The sequence below is a fragment of the Branchiostoma belcheri genome, unplaced genomic scaffold, assembly GCF_001625305.1.
Source record: "Branchiostoma belcheri isolate BF01 breed outbred unplaced genomic scaffold, Haploidv18h27 scaffold63, whole genome shotgun sequence".
NCBI classification, from domain to species: domain Eukaryota; kingdom Metazoa; phylum Chordata; class Leptocardii; order Amphioxiformes; family Branchiostomatidae; genus Branchiostoma; species Branchiostoma belcheri.
In genome coordinates, this window is record NW_017804276.1 from 1195090 (window position 1) to 1218891 (window position 23802).

General features: G+C 43.5%; 5 protein-coding genes across 5 annotated transcripts in view; 2 read left to right on the plus strand and 3 right to left on the minus strand.

Annotated features, from left to right (window-relative positions):
• LOC109483268 (L-methionine gamma-lyase-like) overlaps positions 1-8279 on the minus strand; it is a 17930-nt gene extending 9651 nt beyond the window's left edge. Inside the window, exons 1-7 of the mRNA XM_019786261.1 lie at positions 8180-8279; positions 6261-6466; positions 5384-5527; positions 4016-4165; positions 2513-2685; positions 1619-1730; positions 1068-1181 (exon numbers count right to left, since the gene is read on the minus strand). Coding sequence (XP_019641820.1) covers positions 1068-1181; positions 1619-1730; positions 2513-2685; positions 4016-4165; positions 5384-5527; positions 6261-6299 — 732 coding nt within the window. The 5' untranslated portion in view covers positions 6300-6466; positions 8180-8279. The remainder of the gene's footprint in view (positions 1-1067; positions 1182-1618; positions 1731-2512; positions 2686-4015; positions 4166-5383; positions 5528-6260; positions 6467-8179) is intronic.
• Positions 8280-8358: 79 nt separating this feature from the next.
• On the plus strand, positions 8359-9511 carry LOC109483269. The gene has a single exon (XM_019786262.1). It carries the CDS (start codon positions 8376-8378, stop codon positions 8952-8954), a length of 579 nt encoding a protein of 192 aa, XP_019641821.1. The 5' UTR covers positions 8359-8375; the 3' UTR covers positions 8955-9511.
• Positions 9512-11566: 2055 nt separating this feature from the next.
• On the minus strand, positions 11567-13147 carry LOC109483201 (adenosine receptor A2b-like). Its single transcript, XM_019786182.1, has 2 exons — positions 11899-13147; positions 11567-11652 (listed from the first exon to the last, which is right to left on the minus strand). Exons 1-2 carry the CDS (start codon positions 13139-13141, stop codon positions 11567-11569), a joined length of 1329 nt encoding a protein of 442 aa, XP_019641741.1. The 5' UTR covers positions 13142-13147.
• A 1683-nt stretch (positions 13148-14830) lies between these two features.
• Positions 14831-21136, plus strand: LOC109483202 (anhydro-N-acetylmuramic acid kinase-like). Its single transcript, XM_019786183.1, has 6 exons — positions 14831-15274; positions 16455-16633; positions 16972-17115; positions 18137-18266; positions 19011-19104; positions 20932-21136. Exons 1-6 carry the CDS (start codon positions 14860-14862, stop codon positions 21134-21136), a joined length of 1167 nt encoding a protein of 388 aa, XP_019641742.1. The 5' UTR covers positions 14831-14859.
• A 1024-nt stretch (positions 21137-22160) lies between these two features.
• The window catches only part of LOC109483203, a 53624-nt gene continuing 51982 nt past the window's right edge, over positions 22161-23802 (minus strand). The window contains exons 33-35 of the mRNA XM_019786184.1: positions 23193-23344; positions 22960-23019; positions 22161-22398 (exon numbers count right to left, since the gene is read on the minus strand). Of these exons, the coding sequence (XP_019641743.1) occupies positions 22161-22398; positions 22960-23019; positions 23193-23344 (450 nt within the window). The remainder of the gene's footprint in view (positions 22399-22959; positions 23020-23192; positions 23345-23802) is intronic.

Sequence of the window (23802 nt, forward strand, 5' to 3'; positions counted from 1 at the left end):
CTGGCTTTCGCTGGCTCGTCCAAGCAAGACATAATGGCGCACGTCGGCTGGTTTGCCGAACCATCCGCGGAGCATTATATGAGACTGACTAAGGTGTTGAAAGCTAACAGCCCTGCAGGCAACATGGCAGCAGCCCTCAATATGACAGGAGGGGATGGGGCAGCTGTCACCAGTCTGATTCAGCTATATAAAGATCTAAACGATTTGAAGGGCTTTGTCCCGGTATGCGAGAAAGCAGTGTAATAGGGTGCACGCAAAGAATGTACATTGTATAATAATAAAACTCGTACTGAGCACATGATGTGGTAAGATTTTCATTTATTAGGAAACAGTCAGGACGGATGAAAAATTCGTTATAGGAGAAGAGGGTAGGGGGAAGGATAGGGAAGGATTGGGAAGGTTGGAATTTGGAAGGGTAGGACGACTCGGTAGAGCTTGGGGGGAGATGGAGGGACTGGGATGGGGACCTTTTTCCGCACTCCTTATCTCTCCATCTTCTGTCTGGGGCGTGGGGATGGGTGTGGCGGTGGGAATATTTCACTATTCGCACCGCTACACCTGTCCCCGCGCGCCACAGACAGGTGCCCAATTAGCACTATTTAGTAAGGGGACCAATCAGAGAAGACAAAGAAACAGGTGGGTATGCTAATGAGGGATAAGATATAAAAGGGGGAAAGAAACGACACAAATGCGCAGTTGGCCGGCGGGGGAGGAGAAAAGCAGGGGGGAAAATTGAGAGAATTGGGGATGGAGTGAATGGAAAGGAAGGCGTAGGGGATGGGTGGTCAACGGAGGGTATGGGAGGTGGTGAGGGAGCAGGGTGACAGTTTAATTTTGTCCCCACCCACCCACCCTCGTCGGTGAGGCTCGGATGAGCATTTTGGTGCCGCTCTCTGGACAGGATGGGGACCTTTTTTCCGCACTCCTTATCTCTCCATCTTCTGTCTGGGGCGTGGGGATGGGTGTGGCGGTGGGAATATTTCACTATTAGATACTGCACTCTCTTGCCAGCTACTGGTGAGGTATGATTTTGCCATAAAAGATATGCTTTGTTGTGTTCTTCCCACCTTTGGATGTTTCTCTAGGAAGAGTGCGAGGTGCATGGCATTACTGCTGTGCCTCTCCATGCGGACATGTAGGCTCTGTGTGCCTCGGTGTAGCAGGAAGGCATCAAACGGACCCTGTTTAGGAAGACAGTCATGATCATCGAATCACGTAGCCTGATTAAATTGCTTTATGGTTGCCACCCGCCCAACATTGTTGTTTCTTCCATATGTGCAAGCCCAAGAAGACAGGTCACTTAATGCTTGTCTTTTAAATCATTTTCCACTAATGAAAGTAAGGGTCATAAAAATCAAATTTGTAAAAAATCACCACGACAGTAAATTTATTTGCAGTTACGTTTTCATGTGGTGGGATGCAAATTTGCAAGAAAACACATGAAATTGTATGAAGGACTCACCCAAATTTTCAGCCAACTCTCAAAATTTGAGTGAGTCCCAGTTTACTCAGTGTTGGTCTGAATGTTTGGACCTTTTTGTCATAATGAAGTATACCAACACAAATGAACTTTCAAACTATACTATGAAGGACTTGTAGTGACATCATCACAACTGACCAGGTTATTTCCCAGCATCTGCTGCCAGGTGTAGAATGTCTCAAACAGGTGCTCCCTGCTGGTGGACAGAGCACCTGCCAGAAGGTCACTGTGTCCTCCCAGGTATTTGGTGCTGCAGGTGGGAAAATGGAATTCTTTTCAGAAACATTATACATGTAATTACTGTTACAGTCAGTAATTCCTGATTTTTTCACTGTACTGTTATGTTCACTGTTTTCATTGTCACTTCTGTACTGTGAACTTATTATTACAGTTAACAAATGATTCCTGGACTTTCTCTTTCTCTTTCCTGGACCTGCCACCGTGAACATGTCCATTTTTCTCAGACCGTGAACTTTTAGGGGTCAGCAGAACGGACTGGAGAGTGCTGGCAGAAAACAGAACATCCTGGAGGGACATGTCTGCAGCCTGATGCTTGGGGCTTGATTGATTGCTGAACTTTTGCTACCGTGAACATAAAGTGAATTACAGTAACAGCTTCGAAGTTTCAATCATCATCATCATTGTCTGACTGTATCGGTCAGGGTTTACAGGGTGATTCAAAGTTTCAATGTAAACCAAATGTGATCAAGGTGTACAGTCGACACCGAAAATTTGGAGGTACGTAATCTACCTTACAAAAATACTGTCACTGATCGAAGAATTTCTACTAACTGTTAATTCTACGTGACTGATGAACCTCTTCAACGAAACGAAATTTTGTCTCTCTTACTTGAGAATTGAGGTATAGAAAAAATGTATCCTTCAAGGGATGAAATTGATAAGGGAATATATAATTTAGAAGAAATAAGGCATCAAAAGAAAATATTTAGCAAAACACCTTGCTATCCAATGGTAATAAATCCATGTGAAAAAAACAACAACACCACTAGAGAAATATTGACCAGTACTGACCAACTGTTCATGGACACGTCCACGCCGTGGCGTAGCGGCTGCTGGTGGTACGGTCCAGCGAAGGTGCTGTCCACCACGGTGATTAGACCCTCCCGAGACTGACCCAACCTCCCAAACTCCTCCAGGTCCAGGATGGTGCACAGGGGGTTAGCTGGGCTCTCTCCCCACAAGAGCTACAGGTTTGAATTTGTAGACTTAGACTCTAAAGGTTCAAGTCCTAACTAGACATTCTTAAGGCCACACCAATTTACATGTAATTTGTTGGTTCTCGGATTTTTTAAGTGACAGGGCGAAGAAAAAATAAAAATAAAAACAGGCCTAGACATCCTATGCTAGCCCCAAATGCTATGAATGGAGCCATGAAGTCAACAGACTGGTTTGTAATTCAAACAATGAATTTCAAACTTTTAATCAAACCACTACATAGATAGATAGATAGAAAAACTGTAACAACTGTGAAGAGAAGGTTGGGGCTAAAATATGAGCATTTTGGAGTTGATTCAGAGCCTGAAATGTTTAAAAAAAAAAGAAGCGGGCGAATCCGAGAACTGACAAATTGAATTGGTGTGGCCTTAGACTTACAACCTAAATCTGGGTTCGAGTCCTACATTGAGTTAACACAGGTAAGGTGGAATGGTGGCCTTGGATTTAGGGCTGTTGCAACTAAAGGTTCTGGGTTCAAGTCCTACATACAGTTAATACAGGTTGGGTGAGTCGGTGGCCTTGTGTTTAAGGTTGTTGACCTAGCAACTAAAGGTTCTGGGTTTGAGTCCTACATAGACAGTTAACGCAGCATGGATGATATGGCAGCCTAAGTGTATTTTAAAATTGTTGACTGACTCTAGCTAAAGCTTTGTTACCTTCGTGTACAGATATGTGGATGGGGAAATAGCCTTAAAAGCACAGACCACAAAAGGTCAGACACAGGAAGTTAGGTCCCAGCCGCTGGCCAGGTGCCAGACTTTTACTCTCCAAGCAGAGGTTTGGGTTTTGGGGGTATTTTTAGCGTGTTTTTAGGCTTTTTTATCGGGGTTTCTCTTTTGCACTGAATTTTTTTCCCACCAAACCCAACCTCTGCCGGCACTCACCTCGGGGAGGGGCAAACCTATTCAAAACAGGCGATAGTGCCCCTCCCCGGGAACCATCAAACTGTCATTAGGGATATCCATTTTATTGTGGTGGATTATCACACTTCTAGGCAGTCGGAAAGGCATTCATTGGGCCACACGCCTCCTGCTGACTGTGCCTATTCATGCGTCTGGTTCACACCTCCTTGCAGAACGACTGAAATGTGTTGAAATGATTAGGTTTATAGCCCATTGAAGTTTTCGACTGCCGGCAGAGGTTGGGTTTGGTGGGAAAAAAAATTCAGTGCAAAAGAGAAACCCCGATAAAAAAGCCTAAAAACACGCTAAAAATACCCCCAAAACCCAAACCTCTGCTTGGAGAGTACCAGACTTTATTCTCCTCAATTTTACACCACAAGGTAAGTTTATACTCAACCTTAGTGTTGTCCTTGAGGTTTTTGGCATACTCCTCCACACTGCCAGCCTTTACCCAAGTTACCTCCACATCATACTTCAGCATTGCCCTCTGCAGGAATTTCATGGTGCCTGCATAAACCGGCATCTGACAAATAACATGGTCCCCTCCCTGAGGAAAAAATAGCAAGTTGTTAATCTCCAAGCAGATCCTAGGGTGGCAAAAAGACAGTATCAAACTGGCCAGGCAGTATCCACTGGCCAGAGAGGGACCGGTCCAATTTGCCACCCAAGGTGGGGTTGCGACAAAAAAAAAAGAGACCATACATAAAAAGGTAACGATCTTCCCTCATCAACCTCTGCTTGGAGAGTACGAAGTTGTCACTGTTATCTTAATTGGAGGTATGCAGTTTAATCAAATCATGAGGTATATATATATGCATCATTCTTAACATACATGTATATGTTGCAACTCACATTATTAAAGTTAATACCTTTATAAAGTAACTTTATAAGCATACAGTCAAAAACATTGTCAGAGTTTGAATTTTGAAAGCAGCTAACATTGCCTGAATATTTTGACTATACGATATTGATGGATCCCCTTTCCAACGAAACATATACTAGTAACTTATAAGCTTGGCTAAGTCTGACACTAACTTAAAGTGACTGTCCATTAACAAGTTTAGTTTCATCTACTCTAAGTATGAACGCAATATAATACAATGTATAATGAGGAGTTGTACCTAGTTATATTTGCGCAGACATGCTTGGGACTATTATTCTCAGCACCTAGCTGCAGTACAAAGTAGGAAGGACAAGTCAACTAAATGTATTGGCTTGGCAAAAAATTCTTGTGTACTAGAACTTTGTAGTGTACAGACAAACCTGCCAAGGAGACCATCTCTTCAAGCTGGCCACCTGTCCATGGTGACCGCTTTTTCTCGGTCCCAAAAATTTTCCCCATTGACACAAGCATTAAGCAACCTGTCCAAGGTGACCACCTGACCATCGCGACCGCGACCACCCTGAGTTGGGTCCGCTCAAGGCCTGATACCTGCCCATGGTGACCACATCATTTTCAATCATGTAGATTACTGATGATAACTAAAGAGAAATCATGGAGAAACCAGCCAGTTTGCCTGGATAACTGCTGGATGATGTTTTTGTTTGACGTAAATTGTTCCATGTGTCACCCTCCTCACATGCATTTAAAGCATTTGACATTAGAACATCTCGACTTGGAAACCATTTATGTTTCAGTCATGTTGCAATAATTGTAAGGTGACCCTCTTCAAGGAGTCCACCTGTCCAAGGTGACCGCTTTTCATTGGTCCCCTGGGTGGCCGGCTTGAACAAGTTTGACTGTATTTTGAAACATGACCCCTACCTTCAGCAGGGACAGCAGTACAGTGCTCATCGCTGCCATGCCACTAGAGAACACCAGCGTGCCGTAACCCCCCTCCAGCTGGTTAATGGAATAGGCCGCTCCATCCTGGGTGGGGCCGCCATGACGACTGTAGATGTATCCTTTCTGACGGGCATAAAAGAAAGAAGATGCATTGTTTGTTAGAAACATAGGGTCAGCCATCGCCTGTGTTACACAAACTCAGGGTCTAAATGGGCCTCCTCGAGAGCTTGTGGGGAGCCCGTATGCCCTTTTCCGTAGAGCGTAATTGGCCATTTTAATTCTACGTAGAGCGTAGACAGACCGTTCTAATTCAACGTAGAGTGTAATTGGCGCATTTTGTGTAGAGCGTATTCGCCGTTTTAATTGTACGTGATGAGTTGTAGCCACTTGGAATTTAACACAAAGCGTAATCGAGAGGATTCCTGAATTCAGCGTAATACGTAGCCAGTTCTCGAAATTTATCAGTTCTCTGGATCTAAGGCCACACCAATTTAATTTGTTGGTTCTCGGAATTTTCTGAAAAAAATCTGAAGTGACAGGGCAAAAAAATAATAACAGGTCTATAGGCATTCTATTATAGCCCAAAATTCTTCAACAGGAGCAATGAAGTCAACACAAAAGGTTGGGTTAAAATTTAAACATGAATTTTGAGCTTTTAATCAAACCACTGCATTGATAGATGGAAAAACTGTAACAAGTAGGAAGAAAAGGACTTTCCTCAACTGTTGGGGGCAAAATATGAGCATTTTTGAGTTGATTCAAAACCAGAATTTTTTTTTTTGCAAATCAGAAAAAAATAGAAGAGGCAAATCAGAGAACCAACAAATTAAATTGGTTTAGGCCTAAGATAACTCACATTCTCTAACTTGTGGACATACTCGTCCACTGTGTCCATGATGTATGTGGATGTTGTTTCGATGGAGGGAGCGACGGGCCTGATGGGTACGGGGGAGCGCGAGCGCACACTGCCCTAGTGTCAAAGTGCAGCTCCACCGACGGAGCGGAGCTACCGGAATCTCCCGAGGACGCCATCTTGGTCGATAAAGGAAGTGAGAATACTTTCTGTGGACACAAGAAATCAGAGATTTTAGAGAAAAATGTACAATCCTTGGTTTTGTGAATTCCCCCAAGTGCACATGGATCCCAGTCAGACTCTGGGACCTTTTGACATGTTGCTGGTCAATCTGCTCTCCCACCCATGTGCTATCAACCTGTCTGGACAAGAAACCCACAAGCTGTTCACTCAAAACATTAAGGCCACACTGATTTAATTTCATGGATGACATCTTCTGAAGACCCCCCAGGACTAAGTGCGTGTGGGCGTAATAAAAAAAAAATTCTGGCCAAATAAAAAGAGCTTCGGCAGCCTGGGTGCCATCCTCCGTAGTTACCTATTGTCAGCTTCCTATTGTCGCTAGCTAACATGGACTATATAGAGGATGGCATCCAGGCCAAAGTGATCTTTTTTTTTTAGAACTAGGCAAAAGTTATGTGTGCACAGATGTCATCCATAAAATTAAATCAGTGTGGCCTAAGTTTAACTACACCGGTATTAAACCCAGAAGTATTTCTAATGTAGACATGTGCTATAAGGAGTTCAGAAAACAAGACTTTTATTATACAACCCAGTTTATGAGGAAAAACATTTTTGACATACTGAAATCTTACAATACTGAAATTGACATACTGAAATCTTAGGCCCGATTTAGACTAGAAACGCTTAAGGGGTTTTGGCCAGGGAAACGTTTCGGAACGGTTAACCGTTCCCGGTCTAAAGAGGAAAAAACGGTTTATTATGGGTTTTCGCGGACCGTTTCCGAAAACCACCTCCATCGTGGTTTTCGACCGTTTCAGAACCCTTCAGCGGGGGGCCCGAAACGCTTTTTGCTAGGTCTAAAGTCAAAGGGTTTCTTGAAACGGTAAACCAGGTCATGTGTCATATGCTAATCACATGCTAATAAGCCCGCGCGCGTCCATTTTCTGGTAGATTCGCGCCATATTCGATTGTGTCCATTTTCGCCATTTTATATCATGTATTTCTCGAATTTTCGTCATCCTTTATGTCTGGGGGGATGGCAGAAGGCCAGGGGAGGGTCTGGACCCAAGAAGAGATCCGCTGCTTGATCAGCTTGTCGGCCGATCAAACTATACAATCCCGCTTGGAGACCTCGCGTAATAGGGAGGGCATACAGATGCTTGTGGACGGGCTGGCGGCTGAGGGGTATTTACGCACCCCAAAGCAGGTTCGGGCGAAGTTCAAGGCCCTGAAACACAAGTATCATAAGGCCAATGAGGCAAACCGTAGAAGCGGTTTGGGGAGGTCATCATAGGTCACTGTGGGTCAGAAACATCCTGCACCACGGGCGGCCCGAAACGCTTCCGCCTCTGTGTCTAAAGACGAACCGTTTTCTGTGGCGAAACGTTTCGTACCGTTTCGAAACGGTATACCGTTTCTAGTCTAAATCGGGCCTTAAAATTAACATAATAAAACGCTTTCACGGGCGGCCCGAAACGCGAACCGTTTTCTGTGTCGAAACGTTTCATACCGTTTCGAAACGGTATACCGTTTCTAGTCTAAATCGGGCCTTACTTTATATAACGTGTTAACATAATTCACACAAAGGGACCCTACTAGATATGGTGTTTCAGGCAGAATTCAAGACAGTTCCAGTTTTGCCACAATAAGCTGTTATTAAGTATGAATATCTAAACCGTAGTTATCGAAGTATATAAAAAGTTACTATTTCACTTGACTAAAGGACGTCGATCACTTACCTTGCAGCTGCAGTACTCAGCTGATCATCAGGTCAAATACGGGTCAAACTGCCCCGCCCCTTCCGGTTGCAGACGCCACTTCCGGTTACCGAATATCTAGCAGATTCTCTCTGTCCAAAACACTTGTCCTTGACTTCTGGGCTGCCATTTGCTGTATAATTTGTGGAACACAGGAGGCACTGACACGTTTAGGACTATGTCTGCTGCTCAAATCAGCACCGCCGTGTCTGATTTCGTCCTCTCGGCCTCTGCTCTTCTGCCAGCGGTCACACTGTGGCGCCCCTCCCCAGTCGGGTCGGCGGGCTTCTTGGTGATCGGCGTCGCCGCGGGACTCGGAGTTTTGCGCTTCGGCCAAGGTTTGCCGCCTGCCGGCTTGGTCCGGGCTCACCAGGCGGTCTCGTGGCTAGCTAACGTCCTGGGAACCGCCTGCATTTCAGCCGCGCTGCACAAGAAGATGGCCCCCGCCGGTGGCCACGACCTTTGGACGGACTATCGGTTGGTAGGAGCTGCCCTACTGCTTGTCGCCCGGCGGTTCCTCCCGCCAAACCTGTCGGAACTTGCCACCCTTCTCCTCAGCGGGATTTCTGTGGTTTCGGCGGGAATCGTGTGCGGAATGAACGGGAACACCGCAGGCGTGGCGGGAGCGGTTCTGTACGCGGTGTCCGGGTTGGTGATTGGGGACGAGGGGAGCTTTCTCTCCATCCCCCGTGTAGACTGGTTCCACTACGCCCTGGCGCTAGGAAACTACGCCTTCTACTCTGCGTTAACCAACTGACCAGACCGTGGGGTCTAGACCTTTTTGCCGAGTGGTTTAGAGCGTCGGAGTCTGAACTAGTGCTCGGGAGGTCGTGGGTTCGAACCCCGGCTGGCCGGGAGCAGGGATTTTTTATCTGTTTCTACTCTCGCTCCTCTTGTTTCTTACAGTGGTTCTCATCCCTGCCCTGAGAGTTCTGACGAAGAGTGCCGCTCCAGGGATGTCAAACCCCCCACTGTCACATTATGATAACGGTAGTAACAGTTACCTAAATATCCACAATAAACGCGGCACAGGACTGCTGTCACAATAGTCACAAGCTACACAATCAGAAATCTGAAAGCAGATTTACAGAATTTCCTGATGGAACAAAGCAGATGTATAGAATTTCTTGATGAAATAAAGCAGATTTACAAAATTTCCTCATCTATCATGCAAATTAGATCCTAATTTACATAAATGTTATCTACTTATGTAGATGATTGAAGATCACTTTGTAGTAGAATGGATCTAGTCTGTACAACGAGCTCGAGAGAAATGAACAGCAACGTTACACTACTTCACACATAAACCTAATTAATACAGAACAAGAGTTCCACGATCTCATACCTTCGCCAAATGATGTTAACCCTTGCGGGTGGCAAATTATACAATTTTAATCATTGATTTTGTAAATAAGAGCCTCATTTGCATGGATTATTTCAGTTGATCATATTCTCCATCCAATGACAGCCTTATCATAACAAAAAGGCTATTATAGCACTTCCTCATAAATTATGCAAATCAGGTCAAAATTTGAATAAATTATATTAATTGATGTTCACCTTCACTTAACTTCCAAATGTGGCAAGTACAAATGTATGAAATTCGGGGTGCAGTAGTTACAACTATGGCATTGTAAGAATTTTCCATTAATTATGCAAATTAGGTCCTCATTTACATAATCTATATCCTCAGCTGTTTTTCTCGTTCTCAAGTAGATGTCACAAGTGTTTCATTGTTCTATTATCGAACAAAGCAGATTTATAGAATTATGCAAATTAGCTCCTGATTTGCATAATTGCCATCTGATTATGTCAAGCATCACTTCAACTACCTACATACCAAAAATCACGACAATACGTCAACCGGTTCTTGAGTTATCGTCCTTCAAATTTTTTTCAACAAGTGCTCCTGCAGTTCCAGAACAAGGCGCTAGGGGACCCAAACTCATGTCACTTCTTCCCTACCCCAAGAGCTATCTACCAACCAAAATTCATGACCCTAGCATGTCCAGAACATGAAATATCAAAACCGGAAGTTCAGCTGCAGTACCTAGGAAAGCCGCAAGGGGGCCCAAAATCTAATCATTTCTAGGTCTCATGAAGACCTACCCACCTACCAAGTTTCATTCCAATCCATCCACTGCTTCTCGAGTTATCTTGCTAAACCACACACACACAAACACACACACACACACACACACAGACAAACGCTACTGAAAACATAACCTTCTTGGCGAAGGTAATAATTCACATTTCTAATGACCTAACACAAACCTCTTGTCCTAAAACATGTCTGTTCTTGTTAGATCACAGAGAAGCTAGAAGTGCTCACGGTAGCTTATGTATGTTAACTATATACATGTGACGTTATATACAAATTATTCCTTTGTTGTGACCTGCACTTTAACCCAGTGGGTACGTATGTATGTATATACAATAGAGGTCTTCGTTAATTTACTTTTTCATTATTCCATGGACAAGGGGTTGTGGAGGCCGGAATCCTGAAAACAAATTAAGAAAAAAAAAACACGACTTTTTATTATTGATTATGCAAATAAGATCCGCATTTGCATGGACGCAGTATATGTCATTAGTTTGAATAGTCCTGTCTTGGAATAAAGCAGATTTCTAAGATTTCCTTATCTAGTATGCAAATTATATCCTAATTTACATCTACAAATGTACTCATGTCAAGAATCACTACATTCGAGACCCTAGCATGTCCAGATAAAGAGGTATCAAAACCATACGTTCCACTGCAGTACCTAAACGAGCCACCAGGGGATCCAAAATCCAGTCATTTTTAGGACTCATGAAGGCCACATACCAAATATCAAGACAATCTCTCCATGCCTTTTCGAGTTGTCGTGTTTACAGACACACAGACAGAATGCAGAATGTTTGTAGCCTATAAGTGCCAATCTGTCAGCCGTGTTATGATTAAAAGATTTCAAACGTAGCAAGTACATATACATCTCAAGACAAGACATATCCAAATAGCACATACAGCATACAGATAAAGTGTATAATTAGCCAGGTCTAGAAAGCTATGACGTCTGCATTGCCACAAAGAGATGGTAAAATAACAAATACGGTTTTCTTTTTAATATTAATAGTCTTTCTGTATCTCACGGTATGAAGTATTTTATATCCTAATATAACCAATAGAAAATAATTTCTGTTAATTTTACAGACTCAAATGAATTAGCGTTGGTGAGCTTGATTATCATTTTGAAAGGCACAGGCAAGAGGAGTTTATAATGAAGAAAATCATGGACATCAATAAATTCATACAGGATAAAGACATATGACTTATGATCTCTTGATACTTCTGTCCACATAAAATCTTTAAGACATTACTCACCTTTCTCAGTCGGTGTCTTCCCCGCTGCTTGAGATTTCAATCAGTCCAGGAATCTTCACCGACCTTGAGGAGGCCACGAAGAACACATCTGGGCGGCTGGAGCTCGGTTCGTTTCTGGGACCCTTTCTTCGACTGACCGCCCATTTAGGCGGCTGGTCAGTCCGACTGTCCGTACTTGGTCCAGCAACAGAGTCTATTGACCCCGCAACTCCAACGCGGTTTGATCTCGGTGCGTTTCTGGGACCCTTTCTTCGACTGACCGCCCATTTAGGCGGCTGGTCAGTCCTACTGTCCGTACTTGGTCCAGCAACAGCGTCCATTGTCCCCGCATCCACATCACTGCTTGATCTCAGTGCGTTTCTAGGATTCTCTGCCGCTCTTCGGCTGACTGCCCATTTAGGCGGCTGGTCAGTCCGACTGTCCGTACTCGATCCAGCAGCAGCTGCGCATGCGTCCATTCTTCCTGGATCTCCAACAATCTGAATGTTCACCACTTGGTTCGATGACCACCCCAACTTTTCCCGAACCGCGGTGGCGAGTCGTCGCGCCCTGCGATGCACGGCTTCCCGAATCTTCTTGATCCTGAGTGCGTAGATGATCGGGTTGATCGCCGAATTACAGAGCGCGATCAGCAACCCCCAGAATGGCCTTGCCTCTATCTCACAGTCTTCTCTTGCGAAGCACAAAAGGTGCCGCACACCCCCGATACAAATGGGAAGCCAGAAGATGATGAATACCGCGGCAATGATGACAACGGTCACCTGCATCTTCCACACGGTTTGGAGCTGCTGGTACTGTCTGGCCGCGACTCGCTGTTCCCTGCGGCGGTCGGCGGGCAGATCGTCTCGAGGGTTCTCGGGGGGTCCCAGTCTGGAGAAGCGCTGCTTCAGCTCGATGAAGATTCTGACGTTGACCAAGACCACTATCACTACGGCCATTGACAAGATGGTGTTGATCAGAATCACGTAACCTACGGGCAGCATCGTCATGCAGGTTTCGGTGTCCATATCGATGCAGTTCCACCCCATGAGAGGAGACAAGCAGACGAGCACACAGGCTGGCCACGCGATCCCCAAACTCACGGCAACGTGTCGCCCAGACATGCGGGTCTGGTAGAATATCGGGTGGAGGATGGCCAGATAACGGTCTCCGGACAGGAGGACCACGCCAACTGCTGATGAGACCAACACTAAAAAGAAGGCACAGTACAAGCCCATCATTGCCCACGGTCGAGTCAGTTCCAACTGCAAGCAGGCGCAGAACAAGAACGAGAACAAACCGGCCACACAGTCCGCTGTAGCCAGGTTTGCCACAAACATGAACATGGGTTTAGACAGTTGATGGTTTTTCAGCACTCCGGACAAAACCACGATGTTCATGAGGAGAGCGACTGTCCCGACAGCGGCGGAGGCGATCCCGACTTTCTTGTTCTCCTCCAGAAACAGATCGGGGAGATGAGAGCACGCAGCTACGGCCAGGTCGTACTCAAACTTGTTCTCCAAGTGCCAGAGAAAACACGGCCCGAAAGTCTCGAACACCGTGGAGTTTCCTCCGGTAAGGTTCCCCGTGCTGCCGTTCATTTTGCGATGTTTACTGAAGACACGTACGTTGCCTCTCGTGGGAATCGATAAATCGGAGCTTTCCACCTTATCTCAACCATCTGACAACTGGTTAACTAAGCATTGACGAATCTAGATTCTTTTCTTTTCTACTATGTACGTCAGTGTTACCACAGTTTCACTCCCCCGCGGCAACCATCACTTGATCAATAGAACAGATGCGCTTGATCCCAATCAATGTCAAACCATAGAGAATATGATGCCTGCAAATCGTATTGAAAACATCACGATCCAAATTAATCAGGTATCAAAATACTGCTCACAGCAACTACCCATCCTGTAATTACTGTACGCTTTTCATGATACCTGAAAGCAGAAGGCGCCGACGATGCTGTAACTGGACACACGCGTTCTGCTGACGTTCATTTTGCGATGTTTACTGAAGACACGTACGTTGCCTATTGTAAAAGAAAACCCGCTGATTTTGGGCTTTCTACCTTTTCCGAAGATGACTAGATGACAACCTCGACGGTAGCGTCTGAACACTGAAGATGATCATAAATGCGTCTTCGCTGCGTCAGTGTTACCAGAGCTTCACACATCTTACCGCTATCGTTGCCATGACAACAGTCGATTGAAGTGTCAAGCCAAACGAGAATGCCTGAGGTGATGAAACACAACAAAAGTTTTTTTCCCATATCCGGACACCAATCGAGCATCTATTTAATGAGGCTTATTCATATCCGCAGGCAGCATACATATAACGTTACATACATCAAATCACAGCATAGCATTTGGAATTTTGGGTTTCAACTAAATATCTGGTATTTGTCTTTCTCAAGAATGACAGAGTTCAGCCTACTCCTGCCTTTACTGACCTTTTACTTTGCCTCAAGTGTACCTTTGAGTTCAGAAGGACTCAAGCTAGAATCCTCAGGAAAATCACCAGGGTATGAGGTGTTTAATTCTCGTCGTAATCATACATCATATTACAGCTTAGCGGAACCGATGTCGCAGAGTAACAGACTTTAAGTAGTTATCAGCACACTACGTCCACATCGGGATATTTCATGGCGTCAGGGTTTTAGAATTAAACTTTTTGACCCAGGCTTAAATCCGAGCTCTGTCTTTTTTCCGCTAATATATTTTTCAAATAGTTAATTCATTAATTAATAAACTATTTTTCATGATTCCGTAAAGTATTTTTTCTGCTGGATGTTTGTTTTTATTTATTTGACCAGAGAACATATCGCCCTGGAGGGCGGTTTTCAATGTACCCTGGGGGGTAATCCCCATACACAATAAAATAAAACATAAAGTAATCGCTGAGCAAATTTATGTTGGAAGGAACGTTGAATCAGAATTTCGCCGGTTGGAGACGATCTTCCGAGGTGACGTTTTAGAAATACAGACGGGAATACTACCTGAAATGAGAAGTGCTAAGCACAGTACATTACGGGTTTCACACAGGCGTAGTACGTTCTGCTGACGTGCTATGGGCCTACTTACAATCGGAACTTTATTGTCGTGGGTTGGACCTTCGTTTGAGAACGGCCTAGAGTAGGTCTTCCTAGGCTTCTTGTTGAAGTCATTGGCTAACTCCCCTTTTTAAAAATGGACTGGCCTATGTAACTGAACCAGCAGGTTAAACAAAGTCACAACGTCACAATGCAAACTGCGTTAAAAGGTTAAAGGTCAACGTGGGCGGAAGACGAGAACACAGAAACTTTAATATTGCGATGGAATTCGCCACGAAAACAACCCGGGCTTTGGGTCTGATGAGCGGAACCTCCATGGATGGCATCGACGCAGCGCTAGTGGACATCATAGAGCACGACAACGGCCGTTTAGAGGTGCGACAGGTCGTGGCGGAGACGTTTCCCTACGACAACCGACTGCAAGAAGACCTAGGCGCGGTCTGCTCGGGAAAACAGTTGACTGTCGACCAACTGTGCGACTTGGACGACCGCGTGGCGGAGGCCTTTGCCGAAACCGCGGCAACGGTGATGGATAGAGAGGCGACCAAGCCCACTGTCATCGGCTCTCACGGTCAAACCGTCTTCCACAGACCGCCTGCACTCACGGAGACTGGTGGGACGAGGCTGGGGCACTCCGTACAACTCGGCCGAGGGGCAGTCATCGCAAGGCGCACAGGTGGTTGTAGTTTGAGTAGCAGTAAGCACGTACTGTCCCTGGGCGAAACACAGATTTTGCCCGTTGCAGACCATAAAACATTTGAAAACTATAGATGGACAGTGTCACCCTTATAAAGTACGCGAATACGACGTTGTTTAAAGAGTGTGGCGTTCTGTCCAAGTACTAACTAGTGCGCAATGCATTACGGGGTTCGCACAGACGCAGTGCGTTCTGCAGACGTGCTAGTTGGCGTTTGAGTTCATAGATCCACTAATTGTAGCAAGCTGTTTTTTCAGTGGCCGGGGAAAGAACCATACAGTAGAACATCACGCGTGGGGTCGTGTGGCGTTGCGGTAGCGTCTTCGGCCCGGAACCAACAGGTCCCGGGTTCGAACCCCACCTGGTCACCGATCTTGTGCCCTTGGGAAAGGCACTTTCCACACTTCACTCAGGTGCAAATGAGTACCTAGGGACGTCCCACGTATAGGACGTTAAATGGAGGTCCCGTGTTTGGGGAGAGCCACACCCCACGCACGTTGAAGAACCCACCACACCTTTCGAAAAAGAGTAGGGGCATGCCCGGATGTGCGATGGTGCAAATACTAATCTGATTATTCACTACGGACTCCAGGAAGAGTAGTGTGAAATTCACACGATTGGAGAACAAAACAAAACAAAACAAAACAAACATAGGAACAACATGACAACAAAGGCACTAAGAAACCATGATCTAAACAATTAAGTGTTGAAATCTTCAGATGTCATATATCTATTTCTTGTCAGCTTTGCCATGTCGTAGGTATTATGATGTGATGTCCAGTTCCTTCTGTTTGGATTTATGCCGAATGAAATTACTTATAGACCGATCTTCTAGGATTAGAACTCTAGGACTAGGAATGCAACACAAAAATGTACATATTTGACGGACATTCAGCCACCCTAGCTTCTCATTGGTCGAACCGCTAATTGCCATGCTATCATTGGTTGAACTGCTAATTGTGATGGACAGTCATGATCGGTCTTTTTGTCACCCAAAACTCAGGTGTCGTGGTGGTGAGTGATTTCCGCAAGGCCGACATAGAGGTCGGACATTCAGCCACCCTCTCATTGGTCGAACCGCTAATTGCCATGCTATCATTGGTTGAACTGCTAATTGTGATGGACAGTCATGATCGGTCTTTTTGTCACCCAAACTCAGGTGTCGTGGTGGTGAGTGATTTCCGCAAGGCCGACATAGAGGTCGGGGGGCAAGGGGCCCCTCTCGTTCCCATGGTAGACTGGTTGCTCCTCGCGGACCGCAGGCAAACGCGAACGTGTCAGAACATCGGAGGGATTGGGAACGTGACCTACCTCCCCCCAAATGGCAACCACGACCAGGTCAGTTATGGATAAACTGAAATAACAGTTTAATTCCGGACTAATTACCATATCTCAGCAACCTTACATCTAGATGGGCTAATATTGTAAACTATAGGTAAAAATGATGTAAGAAATACGCGACAGCCATCAAGAACCTCTTACAGATTAACCTAATTCTGCAGAATTCTGGAACTGGAGCCAGAATTCTGCGGAATTATCAAATTAAAAAAAAAACTATATGCTAACATGGAGTTCTATATACGGTCTGCTTATTTAACTTACTACATCTACTTTAAAACTAATATAACGTTGGTATACAGGATAAAGAGTGGATATTTAACTGTGTGATTATTTAGGTCCTAGGCTTCGACACGGGTCCCGGTAACGTTCTTATCGACATGGCTGCCCGGCTGTTGTACGGTCAACCTCACGATGATGACGGCAGACTTGCGAGAGGCGGAAGGATACATAAGCCGTTGGTGGAAAAATGGCTCGAACAGGTGACTAGTAATCATGTTTCTATATGCTCACGACTTTATGGCATCAAAGATATTCCTTTATTAGTTTTTTTTATTTAGGCCATGTTGATTTGATTATGTGGATGACATCCGCGCGCGCATGAGTTTTCGTCCGTTTAAAAAAGTTTTCGACCTTACGGTAAATCGTACGAAGCAACTGCAAAATTGGCAAATATATGCCGAAGATTGCAAAAACATTATTAGAGAGCGATACTAATATCACAGAATGTCAAAATTAATAATATAATTTCAAAGGAAAAGAACAAAATGTGAAGAAATGAAAATAAAGATTCTATCAAGAAGGTTCAAACGCCCTTATAGCCTCCTTGATTCTATTATTCGGCATACCATACTCTGTGTGTTCATCATTAGTCAACCTTTATGACCACGTAGATTTAATTTTTTTGCCAAACTTTTTTTTATTCTCACTCTCGCATCAGTTTTGAGATTCAGAGGATGTCATCCATATAATGAATGAATGAAAGACCTTTATCGTACATTTTGCTCATTCGAACTAAGCACAGGTCATGGTAAACAAAGATGGTAGACTAAAATATATCTATAGTAAAACTACATATGTACAGGTTCTGCTTCTTCTCTCTTCTTAAGACAGTTGTACATGTAAGAACAGATGGAGCTTATAGTACGAGGATTATTGAGTTTCATGAGGAATGTGAATTTTTCTTTTCTGTCTAAAATTCTAAAAGTAGGGAAATAATGTAGTATACAATTGAAGAGAATCTTTCATCATTATACAGAGTACAGTCCATAATAAAATGATTCTCGTCTTCAATCTCATTTAGGTTACAATAATGACAGATTCTTTGTTGCAGAGGAATGTGGTTGTGTCTACCCTTTTCAACAAGAAGTCATAATCAAATCGACATGGCCTCAGAGGGAGCAGCTATTGGTAGTTGACATAACCGAATTCAGGCAGCCGAGGTTGCCCTATTTATTTATTTACCGCCAGGAAGTTTGAAATCTCTGATTTCTCGTTTGGCAGGAGTTTTTCAAGAAGCGACCTCCCAAGTCCACAGGGAGAGAGCTGTACACAGCTGACTATCTACAGGACAGGATAAAAGACTGCAGATCTGTACAGCTGACTGATGTGGACATCATGGCAACGTTGACAGGTTAGCAAGTATAGTATATTAGACACCTTTACTACTAGCTATCTAATTAGTTCCTGGACGAGAGTATTGTTTTGAGTGGCGCGAATTTATGCCAGGTTTGTATGTTTGGGTTCCAAACGTCTTGTTAGTTACTGTACTGAAATGTCAAATGACTGGTTAAGTCGTTAGTCCTAAAAGTTAGTGTTCTGTTAATTCTGTTGCATTATTTTATTATATTCAGTTGTTATATTTTGTATGTTTTAATTGAACTCCATGAAGAATAGTAGAAAATGTATTCACTAATGATGATATAAATAAACAAAACCAAAAGTGGACCATAGGTTTTTAAACAGTTTTCCCTTTTATCATACATTGGTTTATTTTATACAATATCCTACTAGGGTAAGACGCACTGAGTAAATGTAAGCCAAAACCCGATTGAATGTTGGCAACACTATGGATTCTAATCGCCAATAACCATCTTTTTTTACAGTTGCACTTGTTAAATATATGTTGTTGTGATTTCCATATTCCAGTAATTATAAGCTAAATATAAACTACAAATGAAAAAAAAACTGAAATTGTGATTATTGAATTATCTTACAACAGCAAGACTTGCACACTGAAATATATGAAAACAAATGAACAGCATAACTGATAACCGTATCCCACTAGGTTGATATAAGATAGCCACGTACACTTAATCTATTCTACACATGAAAAAATCAGGTACTTAATGCTTCATATCTTCACTTCAATAACCAGAACTGACTGTGCAGTCCGTAGCCTACAGCTACAGGGAGTTTCTACCGAAAGGACCAGATGAAGTGCTTGTTAGTGGAGGAGGAAGTCATAACAGGTACAGAAAAACTCATTAATACACTCACGTATACGGTTCACTGAAGGAAGTCTCATGTTCAAAGCGTTCACGTATTCAAAGCGGTCTTACTTTGAGAGTTTGACACTGTGCATTATCTGTTTCTCCGTAACCTTTGGATATCAAACAGGAAGAAATGACGCCCAGGGCAACGCACTAATGAAGTACTCCCCACTAGTGCTGTAGCTTCTCCAGCAACTTGAATAGTGAATTGACCCCCATAGCCACATAAACTTATAAACATGCTAGACGGTCCAGCCACCAAAAACAACGACACGGACATATTAGCATAATAACTGTAAAAAATTCAAATATTTTTCTAAACTGGTTTTCAAAATAAAAATATCAAGCCATACAGAATGATCGGGATAGCTGTAACTGAGTCACATAATCAAGATCTAGAAAATACTATCCGCAGCTTTCAGGTTCTGGAAAAACCAACCTCGCGGTCAAATTTTAATTTTTCAAACTGCCCTGTCAAAGTTTAATTTTATCAAAGTGTCTAATTGTAGATATATAGAAAATGTCAACCTCACAACTGAATTAGCTTGGATAGTAAGTATTTCTAGAAATATGGCTTGTAATTGTGGTGTCAATTTGGTAGTATGAGAAAACAGTGTAGAGTGGGTATCTGTTAGAACTGTACAGGAAACTGCCGGACAATCTCTATCACACTAGCAGGCAAACCTTGGCAAGACTGTGTTGTCGTAACTTTGTATTCTGTGTTAGGTCATTACCTTATGTCATGTAATGGTTTATTGGCCAAACATCACCCGTGCAATCGCAGCCTCATAGTGCTGAATTGATGCAGGGTTTACAATCAGATGATACAAATGGTAATGATACACATAATAATACACATAATACACATGATACATATTTGTTCCACGTTTTCGTGGAACTGCCGCAAGGGTCTGTGTGGCTGCCATTCGGCGCCACAAGGTGACCCCAATACGTACAACTGTACATAAATTCATTATCTGTTGTCAATATGTTTGAAACCCAAAATGTCTTGTTCACCACCTTAGCCAGCCCTGTGCCCATGTTACCACCACGGTAGTCAGGGATAGAATGAGGCCTGGTAGTTGACGTTAGCCGAATTTATTGCATACTTGTCCTGCGGAGCACAACAATTGTTGTTCTGCACATGCAGTACCATCTATATAGCACCCTGTATAGGTACGATTTGTGGGTATTTCTCGTGTAACGCATCACACTGCAGCGAAACGCAACAAATGCGGAGGTATCAATGTCGCTGCAGAGCAAAAGAAAAAAAAAGGGGGGGGGGTCTATGATCTAATTAAGACATAAAATTCTTGACAAATATTGTGCCAGGCATGCCAGCAGGACAAGGGTTAGAAGAATTCTAAAACTAATAGATGATTTATTAATTAAAAAAACTTTCAGTTCGCAATTGTACAAACCCTATTTTTAGAGGAGAATCAACTTCCATTGATATTGAATTTTTTTACTGGAACACCGAGGTTTTCTGGTAATTTTTTTTCTGTTGTAACGTTAGTGTACATAATAACACCAGGGTACATAATATCAACACCTTGAGAAATAGTAGTACTATCTAAATTTTAAAGAGATTTTTACTGCAAGGTCCTACATTCGAGGTATGTAGGAGTGCATTCCAAAAGTATGTTGCAGTAAAAATATCTTTCAGCACACTGTTTCTCAAGGTGGTGATATTATGTACCCTGGTGATATTATGTACACAGATGTTATATTTTATGCACAGTGATTAGTGCTTTTACAACGAAACATTGGTTAGTATACAAGGACATTGTTTTCTTGTTTTATTAGCTTCTTGATGGGCAGACTTCGGGAGGCTTTGAGTCCGGTCAAGGTGGCCACGACAGAGTCAGTGGGAATTAACGTGGACTACAAGGAAGCTGTAGCGTTCGCCGTGCTCGGATATATGCGTATGAAGGAACAGCCTGGAAACCTTCCCAGTGTGACAGGGGCAACAAGGCAGGTTTTGTTGGGACATATCAGCCACCCATCTTGAATGGGGGCCCGCATGCCCTTTTCCGTAGAGCGTAATCGGCCATTTTAATCAGTCTACGTAGAACGTAGACGGACCGCTCGAATTCAACGCAGAGCGTAATTGGCGCATTTTGCGTAGAGCGTATTCGCCGTTTTAATTCTACGTAATGCGTTGTAGCCACTTGGAATTTAGCGTAAAGCGTAATCGAGAGTTTTCCTGAATTCAGCGTAATACGTAGCCAGCTCTCAAAATTTAGCATAGAGCGCTGTCGGGACCCCCTTGGAGTAGTATGGTTAATATTTTTGGGTGGCTGAGTAGTGAGTTTGCATCTCTGTGTCTGTCGCGTGGAAGATCGTAACTTACCGAGAAAGACGCGTCACCGCTCGGACGTCCTACACTTAAAGCCATTATGAAAGATAGAACACTGTAGGCCGAGTATCACGGCCAGTCTCGTTTTCGTACAAGATCACGTACGTTCCCGTGTATAGCGCTGTACTCTCGCGGGACCACTTTTCAAAATGGCCGCGAAGATTGGAATTACACGCATGGTGTGTGGGAGGTGCTCAGTTTTGGCAGGTGATCCGGCATGCGACGGTTGGGAGTAAGTGGGATATGTATTCAGGAATTTAGAAAGTAGTGTAATGTTCCTAAGCATTCGTGAAATCCCCCAAAAAACTTGTCCCCGACGCCGTCTGCGGACTTGACGGTAACAAAACCACAAAATATACTTTCCAGAAGTCTAAAGTTCGTGTTCGTGAAAGCACGAAGTATGCCTAGCCTCTACCAGGCACCGCGGATCGCTGAAAAATAACAGAAATTGGCCGAAATAAAGAAAGTATACCAAGGGAGTTAGCCTGAGCCAGATAGGATCCAATATGCGACCCACGGAGCCTGTGTGGTGCATATAATTTGGATCCTCTTTGAAAGGCTAACTCCCCTGGTATACTACAGTATCCCTTTATTTCGGCCAATTTCTATTATTTTTCCAGCGATCCGCGGTGCCAGTGGTAGAGGCTAATTATGCCTTCTTTACTGTACCATTTCTTCATGCCGAGTATCGGATGATGGGAATAGATAGTATCACACCAAAGATATAGAGAGCCACGCACATCCTATCTAAGACCCTGGCCAAGTTCTGATAGTCCGTCTTGACTTCCTCTTCCTCGGCACCAGTCTTTGATGAGCCCGACATCGCCAGTTTGTTGACCGCCCTGCCCAGGTCCCTGACGGTGTCCCCCAGGCACAGTAGTATTTCCATTTGGGTCTTCGGTGTTGGTGGTTTACTGTAAGGCCATGTTGATTTATTATATGGATGACATCCTCCGGGAGCCCCAAAACTGATGCGCACGTGCGAATAAAAAAAGTTTTGCCAAAAAAAAGTTCTTTTCATTATGAAATCTACGTGGTCATGAGGGTTGAGCAAATGGCACAGAATATGGTTTGGCGAATAATCTAGTCTTCAAGTTCATTTCTTTACAATTTCGTCTTTTTTCGTTTGATTTTGGCATTCCACGACATTGGTATAGTTTTTATTAATTTTTTTTGTAACTTATGGTATATTTTTGCTCATTTTGCAACTGTTTTGTACGATTTACAGTATGGTTGAAAACTTTTTGTTTTGGAAACGGCCAAAAATTTACGCGCGCGGATGTCATCCATATACTCAAATCAACATGGCCTAAATGACAAAACGATGAAGATAACCACGTTTATTGCAGACAATAAAAGTCGCTCTATCAGCGACAGGACATACGCTTTTAGTACAAAAATTACTGTTGTCATTTTATACATTTGAAGTAGAACTCAAATATATAAATTTACAATTCAAAATTGTATGTACATACGTTTTGTTTTTACCCTTCGAAGTAGCGGCCATGTCTTCATTAGAGTTTTGAGTAGAAACGCTAAAGTGCATGATAAAAACAAGTGATATCAATTGGCCACTTGGTTTTTCTGGTTTGAACTACGAATAAAATGTATTCGTACTATAGGAATAGCTAAATACGGCGAAACAATTGTCAGAGTCCAAATATACAGAATCGTATGAATACTTTAAAATATGTGAGTTGAAGCCTACCTTGGATTTGTCTTTGTAGCATTGACCATCTCCAAATAGTCCTCGTTCACCAATTTGTGCCCGCGATGTCGCTTGGTCAGATCCCCTAGAAGGACAACCCTGGCCAGATACCGGAGGAAGATCTTCTTCATGAGGGGAGGGAGATGGCCTTTCTGTGGAAACACAAAACTAGTTTTTAAAAAGCAGAGGACGATGGTTTATTACATTGAATTAGATATATAGTGATGAAGAGGGTGCTTTTGCCATGTTAGGATTCATGATCTTTTATTTGTTATACCATATCTTGCGTATAGACTATATCCATAACATACGTAAAGACTACATACAAACATACAGACGTAAAGATCTACAAAAATGTCTAGTGTCTGTTTAGAAATAGCATAATTTCACCTGCCTGCCTAAATAATTTCACAGTATTACTTAATTAGAACAGTCTCTCTCTCTGTTCACATAATATCTCTCTACACACATACACACAGTAACACACACGAGAGGGAAAGAGATATAGAGAGAGGGAGAGGGAGAGAGAGAGGGAGAGGGAGAGAGAGAGAGAGGAGAGGAGAGAGGAGGAGAGGAGAGAGAGGAGGAGAGGAGGAGAGAGAGAGAGAGA

What these genes read in the sequence shown, in the direction of transcription:
- LOC109483269 (XM_019786262.1), top strand. Translation starts at nt 8,376, where the DNA reads ATGTCTGCTGCTCAAATCAGCACCGCCGTGTCTGATTTCGTCCTCTCG.
- LOC109483201 (XM_019786182.1), bottom strand. Translation starts at nt 13,141, where the DNA reads ATGAACGGCAGCACGGGGAACCTTACCGGAGGAAACTCCACGGTGTTC. An exon ending in CGCACTGAGATCAAGCAGTG is followed by an intron (nt 11,653 to 11,898) that starts ATGTGGATGCGG and finishes GCTCCAGCCGCC; the next exon opens with CAGATGTGTTCTTCGTGGCC.
- LOC109483202 (XM_019786183.1), top strand. Translation starts at nt 14,860, where the DNA reads ATGGAATTCGCCACGAAAACAACCCGGGCTTTGGGTCTGATGAGCGGA. An exon ending in TGGAAAAATGGCTCGAACAG is followed by an intron (nt 17,116 to 18,136) that starts GTGACTAGTAAT and finishes CTCGTTTGGCAG; the next exon opens with GAGTTTTTCAAGAAGCGACC. An exon ending in CATCATGGCAACGTTGACAG is followed by an intron (nt 18,267 to 19,010) that starts GTTAGCAAGTAT and finishes TTCAATAACCAG; the next exon opens with AACTGACTGTGCAGTCCGTA.